This window comes from Azolla caroliniana, unplaced genomic scaffold (assembly GCF_043228905.1).
Source record: "Azolla caroliniana isolate FFs.n. ecotype wild unplaced genomic scaffold, voAzoCaro1.0.p SCAF_12, whole genome shotgun sequence".
In the NCBI taxonomy this organism is placed as follows: Eukaryota; Viridiplantae; Streptophyta; class Polypodiopsida; order Salviniales; family Salviniaceae; genus Azolla; species Azolla caroliniana.
Genome location: NW_028230447.1, coordinates 20,313,383 through 20,324,439, shown reverse-complemented (window position 1 = coordinate 20,324,439; position 11,057 = coordinate 20,313,383). Strand labels below are relative to the sequence as shown.

General features: G+C 36.5%; 1 protein-coding gene across 2 annotated transcripts; it reads right to left on the bottom strand.

Annotated features, from left to right (window-relative positions):
* Positions 1–2,715: 2,715 nt before the first annotated feature.
* On the bottom strand, positions 2,716–7,357 carry LOC147857437 (putative polygalacturonase). 2 transcript variants are annotated; one of them, XM_087328459.1, is made up of 6 exons: positions 7,170–7,354; positions 5,857–6,231; positions 5,144–5,264; positions 4,501–4,675; positions 3,930–4,000; positions 2,716–3,850 (listed from the first exon to the last, which is right to left on the bottom strand). In XM_087328459.1, exons 1-6 carry the CDS (start codon positions 7,182–7,184, stop codon positions 3,234–3,236), a joined length of 1,374 nt encoding a protein of 457 aa, XP_087184585.1. In that variant the 5' UTR covers positions 7,185–7,354; the 3' UTR covers positions 2,716–3,233. The 2 variants fall into 2 exon arrangements, with proteins under 2 accessions (XP_087184585.1, XP_087184586.1); XM_087328460.1 differs by lacking the exon at positions 5,857–6,231 and having other exon boundaries at positions 7,170–7,357.
* Positions 7,358–11,057: the final 3,700 nt, after the last annotated feature.

The window sequence follows — 11,057 nt, the reverse complement described above, 5'->3', positions numbered from 1 at the left end:
TCCAATATCACTTTGTCCGTTCATCCGTCCATCGAGGGTCTCGATCCAACAACACTTTGTCCATCTGTTCGTCCACTGTGGGCCTCGATCTGATAACACTTTTGTTTGCTCGTCCGTCCATTGAGGGCCTAGATCTGATAACTCTTTTTCTGTCCATCTATCCTTTGAGGGTCTCAATCCAACAACACTTTGTCCATTTGCGTAGAAACTCGATTTGATACCTTTATGGGAAATAATGGTTTGGAGTGTGTACCATTAGTGTTTTTGCTTCCTCTCCTTCACTTCTTAGTTCTTCTTCTCCTCCTCATCGTACTTTAGGTTTTTAGAGTTGTAGTTTTTTCTCTTCTTCGTGAATATTTAGGGTTCTTCTTCATCTCCATCTTCTTCTTCTTCTCAAGTGTACCATCGTTTACCTCGACTCCTGTGTTCGCGACATCGTCATTCGTTCGCATCAACTCTATTGTTCACATTAACTCCTTTGTTTGTGTCGACGCCTAAGTTTGGATCATTTCCTACATTTGCATTGTCGCCACACAATGAGAACAATGAAGCAGTCTAAAGAATCTTCTCACTTTGTGAACGTCCTCCTCAGTTTAGGTCCCTCGCGGTCCCCCTTGAGTAGCACATGTACGTACAATTTTATGCAATGTGATCATTTGTCGAGTCTATACATGCCTAGGGAGATACTTAATAAATTAGTTTTGCATCGAGGCTACGTTTAAATCCCAAGGCAACATACGGAAGTGTGGAAGGAGATAACGTCCCTAGACATATAGATGGACATTTGATATGTCTACCTAGTATTATCAAACCATATAAATGAATAAGATACATGAAGACCAATCCTACTATGGTATTGCACAAGAGAAAAAGGTTCCCCAACGTAAAACATAGGGTGAAGCATTCATGTTCAAAAATAATATCCAACCATAAGTATCCAAGGCCCTTACTAAAATATTGAGACAAGGTTGGCGTTAATATATACCAAGTTGTTCGGGCTTTGTATACTACTTATTGGTGTTAGTGGAGACACACTTATTATCTCTATGACAAATTGAGCATGCCCATATACAAGATTCATAATGCCTTTGGTTAAACTACAACATCATATAAAAATTGGCTTCAACTTCTCAAAATTCCATACGTAGACATTTTTTATTTTAGAATATATTAATTTAATTCAATGTATGTAGTAGATAACCATATCAATATGAGATGTATGGTGGAAATGCAAAATACTACGTATAGATTCAATAAGTTGCATGCAATTCTAAATTCAAACCATATAAGCATACTTGTGTAGTGACAAAGCATATGCATTGCTAGTGCAAGTCATTACGTTGTTGCCTATATGTAATATAAGGAATGCAAAATAACGGTTTATTGCTGAAATAAATGGCTCAAAAATATTGGCATCAACATTTTTATACCCAATGCAAGGTTTCATTTTAATGGTAAGTTAATGCATGTACGCCCTAAAATGCATTAGAAATTTGCCAATTCTTTCAATCAAGATATTTGTTGGTTATTTTCAATGGAGTAAACTAGTATTATAGTAACATTATTGAAAAATAATATTATCAACACTACATAAATTAAGGATCCTTGTGTGACCACTCACAACCAATTCCACATTCAATTTGACAATCATACCCACAAAGTTTACACAAGTTCAAAAAAAGTCACATCATGAATTCAATCATACAAAAAATGACATAAAATGCATTGATGTGCTATTCTCCACCATATGTGACTTCTCATTCATGGCTTTAACATTTCAAACAAGCCCCAATTATGTTTTAACAATTTCTACACAAAAAATCATTGCATTGATTATCTTTTTTCAAATATCATGATCAAATGTTTTCAATCAATAAAGCATGAGATATGAGTGCCATATATCTACACATTTCCATTTGGCAACAACAAGCAATCCATAATACAATTTGGTAGCAGGTGGATGTTTGCTCATTCTAGACGGTGTTGCAACCCAATGAGGTCACAGGCTTGGATGGATTGTTTGTACAAGAAGCTAGCATAAAAATGACTAAAATCAAACAAACTTAATCTCAACATGTCATTTGCACAAGTTAGTACCAAAAGTGATCATAACTTTATTAGACAATAGAAACCCCCAAAACATAAAGAAACATAGCTTAAAGTTGGTATCATGGTGCATGAGAACCTCCATTACCCTACAATGGAATGTTTATAATAATCTTCGGATTACTTTTGACTCTTGTCCGTCTACCTTTTACAAGTCTGATTGGACTTTTAATAGGAAATTGTGCCAATTTTCTTACAGTGAAAAGATTCCTCCCATTGAGAGGTTACATTTTCCTTTATACGTGGATGATCATTCGCCTCTTCAAATTACACACACAAGCCCATCAATATACTTCTTAAACTTTTCATCCAAGGGTGTGTGCATGTCAAGCAACTTAAATAAGAGACAACCAGCCTCTCATCTAAAAAACTGCAGACGCAAATGTTATTGGGAATTCATTTCTTAGGCAAATTTAAATAAGACAACAAATTTCCACATCAATGATTAGAAAGTCACCACTTTACACAATCTACCTACCATTTTATGTTGTGGCAACACTATTGCTTCAAAGCAAACAATATATTTGTTAGAAAATCAAGAAAAACATGTGCATCAATAAATCCGATGTAATTGGAAATTTGCCTTTTAGCCAAAATTTAAATAAGACAACAAACGAATTTCCACATCAATGATTAGAAAGTTGCCACTCACACGAGCCATGTACCATTTTATGTTGAGCCAACACTATCTCTTGAAAGCAAATGATACCTTTGTTAGAGAATCAAGTAAAATATGTGCATCAAAGCCTTCGCTACTTCGATAAATGCCACAACTCATTGAACTACTTTTGTAATTCCGGAATACAATTGAGAACAATCACCTGAAATCAATAGGTAACTCATAGAATCAGAGTAAACTCCTGCCATTGAAGAAATTGCTAATAAACACCCACTACCCATAAAACTACCTCCCTAGATCTCAATATTAATCATCTAAACTATCACCTACTGCAACCTTTGCCCTCGTATGAAATCTGGATGGAGAGATTGAGTTTTGAAATCTGAATGATTAGACAAATCATGGGAGGATATTGCCCATAAGTGAAAATGTGGATGATGAGAACTTGTGAGCTATGAATATGTATATCTTTTTCATGTCCATCACCTTCACATTGTACTGTATCATGTTAGCCAAAGCTCTGACACAACGAAGGGCAAGGCGATGGTTGAACAGATTCCGAATATCCTTGTACATAAGAGCATGTCCATGCATCATGTCGATGCGCAGGTACCTCCAAAGTAATATTCCTGAGATAAATATCGTGGAAAGGAGACTCTGCCAAACCTTGGAAATCACCTGCATTTGATATGTTATCCCCCACAACATTGGAAATGAATACATTCCCGACAGAAGGTAACGCATTCGGATCATAGTTACCATCCGGGTGGCCAGCATAGAAATCTGTAAATCCAATGGCTGTCTTTAGGTTGCTTAAAACAAGATTTGAGATATGGATATCTCTGACATAGCCACCTCGCCCTCGCCCTGATTTCACCCGGATTCCTGTATGTGCATGATGCACTATTACATCATTTATATACACATTTGATATACCACCTGACATTTCACTGCCTAATGAAATCCCAGAGCTTTCTCTAGTCATCCCTTCAATCCGTTGAATGGCTATATTTGAGGATGGAATTCCATAATTGATTCCATGTTCATCCCAGCCACTCTTTATAGATATGAGATCATCCCCATTCGCAATGTAGCAATCCTCAATACATACATATGCACTTGAATCTGCATTTTTTTCAATTTACTTACCATTCCATAACATATGGTTTGAGAAAACAACTATCCTTAAAGATGCATCACAAACCTGGATCTATTCCATCTGTGTTGGGAGATTGAACTGGAGCTAGAATCGTGAGGTTTTGGATAAGCACATTACTGATTATCCCCACAAGCAACACTTAGTGAGCAATTAATCATGCTTAAATAATGTAACAAATATCCCAAAAGGATCGGTAAAGAATCAGGCACGCAAATGGTTAACAAGGAAAAACTCTGAAACACCCCTTCCATTTTTCTTCATTGCACTAAATGCCTCTATGTTTTCACAGTATCCCTGATTGCCCCTGATCAACCTCTTTTGAGCAATTAGATGTGGTACTTGAGTAATAGTATGGTCAATTTATCCCATTTCCCTCTCTTTCCTGGGTTGACCAAGGGCATTTGGGGAGGTAACAAGACATTCGGGGCATTCGAAGGAAATAAAGAAAAACTCAAGGAGATTTCTCAGTTTTCCTGATTTAAATAGTGTAGGATAAATCAAACCCTCAGCACCCTACAATTTCACATAAAACTGAATTACATTACAATGGCACACAAATTGGTTTATATGGAAATCTATATATATACAATCAAAATTTTAGCATTACGGAGGGAACCTGCAGTACACTGGATGAATGTTCCAAAAGGGTGAGTCCTTAAAAGTTAGGTTTGAGATGATAATATCTTGAGAGTGTATTAGTTCTAGGAGATGGCCACGTGTAAAATCAAGTTTTCCTTTGAAATGCAATTGCCACCATATTTCTCCTTGTCCATCAATAGTACCATTATTGCCTATCAATGTGTAAAACATTAAAAAAAAAAAGAACTTATGATAACTTACAGATTTCTCACACTTGTTAAGCCACAAAACTTGTGTTAATATATAGCCGCATCTCCAAGACAATACATAACACTAAGTAGGTAAAGTAGTAGATCCCCTTCTGATAAATAACCTAAGAATTTGAAACTTTTTGCTTGAGTCAACATCTGAAAGATAGTACTTAACACTAATTCAGGTAAAGCAACCCCATCAAAACACAACACAGTGCTGACTTGGGTAAACCAGTAATCTCTACACCAAAATATGTAGTACAACAGTAGAAATGCATACATAGAAATATGATAATTGCTTACATAAGGACCCATATTATTCAATATAAACCTGATTATATCCCATCTTTTGTTCATTCCTAGAAATGAATACACAATACTCACAATAATCAAAAGACTTAATCACGAACCTATGTATTCAGCATATACCTGTTATAACCACATCGGTAAGATTTTCTCCATGAATGAGGCTTATGTGCCGCCCACCAGGCAATTCTCTCCCGCTTCCATAAGAAGGCAGTGGAATGATGATAGGCCATTCTTTAGGATCCTAAGTATACAAATAAAATGCCACATTGTGATGAGAACATAAGATGTGTTTTCTACTGTGGCTACAGCTTAAAATATCGGTCTTTCAGATAATGTAGCACACATCCAGTATCAATGAATGGTTCTTTAATAGGTATGCAACACATTATATATTAGCCTGTACAAGAATGCAGCTGCATAATCATTATCCATTTCCATGCATATATACACATATTTATGTAAGAATAGTTTCATATGAGAAGGAGATATGCAGCATTGCTGCCTGCCCTCTAGTTCTGTTCTCAAACAAAGGCTCAGATTAATTGTACTGTTGGTTTTTATCAAAGCATTAAAGAATCGTTACCGAAATGAGAAGTCAGCAAGAACTGACCTGAACACAATTAATGCATGCTTTTTCATTGCTTATAAGAAAGTTATGACTAACATGCTGTTGTTAAGCATGAAATTCCAAGTTTGTGTAGCTCTTGCATTGTTTGGACCAAAAATCAAGATACGCATATAAAGAATATATGATTAGACTCTTATTTGTAATCCAGGAACCAGAGAGCTATCACAAAATAGTTATCAAAGAAAACTGAAGTCATAGTAGACACCTGTGATCCAAGTAAGATGGCACCTTCATCCAAGTAAAGTGTAAAGTGGCTAGTCAGATTGAAGCTTCCAGTTAGCCATTTGCCACTAGGTATATATAGCTCACCACCACCTAGATCCGAAAATGAACTAAGATATGTGATCGCATTTCTGAATGCCCGAGTATTTAGGGTCTTTCCATCACCTATCGCGCCAAAATCAACAATTGAAACACTTTTGGACCTGACTGGTATGACCCTCTGATTAGCACAGAAATCGTCTTTAGGTATAGCATCCATGTCATCTTGTGGATATCCCATCCATCTATCCTTATAGAAAGCATATGTGCTCGTTAAATAACATAGCAACAGAGTGAAGAAAATAGCACGCAGAATTACCTGAAATCCAGAAGAAGAAGCAAAATGATACTGACATTATTTGCATATACAAGCATTTTCATATGTACAATTCATACTCAGGAATTTACAGAAAGAAATAGAATGATAAGGGAGACATTTGTCATGGAATAATCCGTATAAAATTGAAGAAAGCATTTTGATGTCTGTATACGTTCAGGGATGGATGACAAAGTTAACATGACAAGTGTGATATGAATACGGTTCATCAGAGAAAATAGAAAAGGTTGAAAATTACCGAATGTCTTCGATATGATTAGCATCACAAATGTGAAATAGAGCTCTTCATCGAGAAGAGAAGAAATGCAAATCCTATAAACAAGGCTTCTCAAAATGCCGAGAACATGGAATTCAGTTCATAGAGAAAATGGCCATTGTTTGGTCTTAAACAAATACTGGTTTAAAAAATGAAGGAAAGAGGACTGACAATTGATTTCTTAAGAAAAATACTAGGCTGTGAAAAGAGCTCAAAGGCACGTGAATCAAATGATCTCATGCAATTTTATCATTTCCGTGTTTCTTCCATTCTGTTATCATTAGCGAGCTTTTGAAAGAAGAAAACAAGAAGCAATTATTATGATTATACGTAATATGTTTCCTCCTCCTGCATTGATTCCATGCTTTTACTTTGAAAATCGATCTGACGAGGGAAAGTTATGGAAGAAGCTCAATGACGAACAAAGCGAGAAAAAATAAGCAAGGATAAGGTCAAATTGCTTACGATTCTGATTTCCGAATAGCTACGTTATGAAGGCACGAAGAACTAAGTTAAGAAAGAGGCTCCAGTAACAAGAAGGCAAGCAGCAAAGAAAGCGTTTCTCTGTCAGAGAACTAGGTTTTTTTTTTTTACAGACAAGCTCAAGAAACAAGGCGATAATCGGAAGAGAGCAAAAGAAGGCGAAGGATATGGCGGCACTTACGTGTGATTTTGTCATTCTGGAGATGGAAATGGAAATGGAGGCCGAAGATGATACCCACGGGAGCTGTTGAGACGAACGATGAGCCGTGGAGGAGGAGAAGGCGATACATATATAAAGAGCCTGGGAATGTACTTGTAGGGAGATGAGGAACGGTACAGGAAACCTGCACGAAAAGCCTGCAAGGGGGAGAGAGAGACAGAATCTTCATGGTAGCGAGAGGATGAAGAAGAAGAAGAAGGATCAATGGAAACAAGGCAGAGACAGACAGACAGAAAGAAAGAAAGAAAGAGACTGAGGCGAATCTCTCGTGATCAGCACTTTTTTCACCTCTACTGAGGTACCATCCCCTCCCTGTCGCAGTCGCTGTCGCTGTCGCCGCCCCAAACCCTAACCCTAACCCTAACCCTAACCTAAACCCAGACCATAAACCCTAAACCCTAGGAATCGACGACGGCTCGTTTCGGCTTAACCAGTTTGGACTTCTCCAAACTAAACCGATTAAGCCTTAACCAGTTTGGGAGTTTCCAAACTTGAATACAACCGGTTCCTAAACCGGTAAATGCTAAACCAGTTTGGTCAAACTAATTAAGCCTAAACTAGTTTAGGAATCGGTTTATCCAAGCCGATTAAGCATTAAGCGGTTTGAAAACCGGTTCAGTTTAGCTTGAGCCATCACAACCCGAGGTCAAATCGGTTAAGGAAGCTCAAGCCTAAACCAAACCAAACCGACAAACCATTTAAAACAGTTTAACGGTTCGGTTCAAGCTTGAGATGAGTCGTACTAGTAAACTCTAAACAATGGATGCTCGGTTGGTCGGTCGATCAGCCAACACATAGCCCTCCTTCAATTCAATAACACAGTCACAACTAAACCCTAAAGATACGACAGATGTCATCAAGAACTATCCATAAAGGTGTACATATGGTTTGCAAGGTAGTTTCATTCGTAATAAAGGGGCAATGTGATCATTATTTAAAACGGTTGCATAAATAAATGTCTGACAAATCATGGGTATTTGGGTGTTCTCCACGGTAAATACAACATTTCTTGTGAGTTTTAAGGCAATTGTTGGAAGTTGCATTATAATATTGAATGTAAGATACATCAATGTACCCGTATAGCTTTTTGAACTAGAGAAGTTGATTACCGTTTGGCTAATTTTAGAAAATCAACGAGTGTTATGGTGAATGGAAGAAATAAGTGTTTGTCTTTGGATAGTCTTGAACAGTTTTGGTGGTTATGCAAGTTCCTTAGGAATTGCGCTATTGAATGCAAATTTCGAGGTTTCACGTGAAATCTTACCCTTGGGCAAGATGCATCAAATTAAGTGTATGGAGATCAATTGAACTTTTGTTATATTGTGTTAGTATTGAATGCAAATTTCGAGGTTTTACTTGAAATCTTACCCCTAGGCAAGATGCATCCAACTGAGTGTGCGGAGATCAATTGACCTTTTGTTATTTGTGTTAGTATGCACGCACACGCACATATACACACATATATCTACATATCCAATTATAGGACAAAACAAAAGACTTGTTCCATGTGATGTGGTATGTTTCTAGGATCTTTATGGCAAGATTAACCACGGAGGATCTTCAATCCATTAACAAGGTTCCCACAAATCTTAGTTGCAAGAACTACCAAATAAGTTTTTCCTTCCATCATATGGATATTAATGTCATACTCCATGAATATTATCAAACAAGACCCATAACTTATAATATGTCAATTTAACTTTGTCTTCCCCCCCCCCCCCCCCCCCTCTCTCTCTCTCTCTCTCTCTCTCTCTCTGGGTCGTGTGTGTTCCGTGAGGATGGTAATAGAATCTATCCATCTCTATTTTGTTCATTTGTTTTTTTATTTTCGTCTATCTATGTAGAGATTACGTAATACATGACTATGTTATAATTTGTCGAGATGCTAGAATTCTCAATAACCGTCCTCGGATAAAAGAGAGTCAAAGCAATATATAATGAAAAAAAGAATATAGTCTTACGGTAGATACATCTCATGTTGCCCTAGTCATAAAATTCTTGCTAATGTACAATAATATTTCAATGTCCTTTCAATCTCCAACATAGAATTGTTTTTTGGGATGACAAACATTAATCCTTTGTCATTTGCACTTTTTAATGCTACAAAAACATGTACAATTTGTCTACAAGATCAAATGGAGTAAATGAAATAAGGAATGATACAAAAACAAATACATATTCTCTCCATTGATTTTATAAAGGAGAAAGAATTGTCCGTGGTGATAAGTCCAGTGAAGGGTAAACTAGAAACAACCCAATAATATGCTTGGTAAAAGTAGGCATGAACATCTAGAAATCACGTTCCAAAACAACTATTCAACTTGTGAGCATCATTGATTAAGTAGCAAGGTTTTGCCCTTCTTTGTAAGTATATCACATAACTTCTCTACCAATGAATTCACTTTTGCAGATATCATCATTAGTGTCATTTGGCCTTTGTCTCACTTTTTCCATCATTGATCCTCGACGCTTGAAGGAATAATATTACAATTGGTTAGTTACACCATGTTTCTTATTTGAAGTTCGTGTTAGCACCTAATACCTCAACAAAGCGCATTGTAACTATTTTAGCCCAAAGACTCTGGATGTTAGGTTTGGGTCCATTGTCTCCAACCTATCATGAATTACAATGTTTTGTCAGACTAATGATTTAGGTTTATTAACTTTTGGAGCGGGGCGTGTATAATTGCAATCAAAGGTGGATTATCTATTCCCCATGGACATTTTAGAATTGTGTGACTCTTTTCCCGGGAAAATAACCTTACACCACATTTATATCATATTTTCGTGAAAAGTGTTTTTGGATCCCATACAATGGCACATATTTTGTGCAACCCCTATAAAACACAAGCTTGTTTGAACACTGATAATAAGAAATCCAAATCCTACCGATACTAAACTCGTGCTTGACTTTGTTTTTTTATGTTTGTGGCAATTGTATATCCACCACCACATTACGTTACCGAGGGTCAAGTTAAGAAATAAAACTTTGATAAGATGAACTCGTGTATGATCGTAATCAAATTTGTATACTTGTTTTTCAGCCCTCTCTTGTGCATTGGACCACATATTGATGTAGTGATTTTGTATATTAAACTCAATCATGCAACGATGAGAACATCCACAATCATGGTACATTTGGTCTCTTGAACATGTTCGCATCATAATATGTATTTGCCCTTGATGTAACCTAGTAGCTACCTAGAGAGGTATCAACTCCTATTTAATGACCATATAATTTTCATACAAAAGTCAAATTTTGTGTGTTTTCTGTCATTTGTTAGATTTTGTATTTCTCTATGACGAAAAAATGTTGTCATGGGCCCTATAGGCCCTACAAGTGTATAATGTGCAAACGTTCAAGTGTTACGTACATCATGGAATTTTTGTTAAGGAGTCACGTGCACAAGCTAAGTACATAAGTAGAAATAAACTCTTTGGAACATTGTTGACGTCTCCTCAACGACTTGAGACTACATTACCCACATTTACCTTTGCAATACATGATTTTTTCCATAACATGCAAATGCAATAAAAACTAATTGTAGTCACATCAACACTAAAAACAATGTCCCAAACATCAAATTGTGAGTTGCCTAAACTTGCGAATATTTCGTGAAGTATGTGTTCAAGGGTGCAAGTCAAAATAAATTGAAAATTATGTTGGAATGGGCTCAATCGAAAAAAATGTATTTTATGAAGACATGTGACCAACATTTTGAATGGCTGCAAAAAACAAACTCTAGAACTGTTCACTCACGGACGATCCCGTGAAGAAAATATATTATTTTCTTAGAAACATATCATGGTAAGTGTCTCAAACTCAATGCATAAAAGGATCAATGCTTG

Bases quoted from the DNA above. Each gene is read 5' to 3' on its own strand.
- LOC147857437 (XM_087328459.1), bottom strand. The intron at 5,265-5,856 runs GTGTCTACTATG...TTGTATACTTAG, and splicing joins CCATCTTACTTGGATCACAG to GATCCTAAAGAATGGCCTAT. The intron at 3,851-3,929 runs GTTTGTGATGCA...AAAAAAATGCAG, and splicing joins CACAGATGGAATAGATCCAG to ATTCAAGTGCATATGTATGT.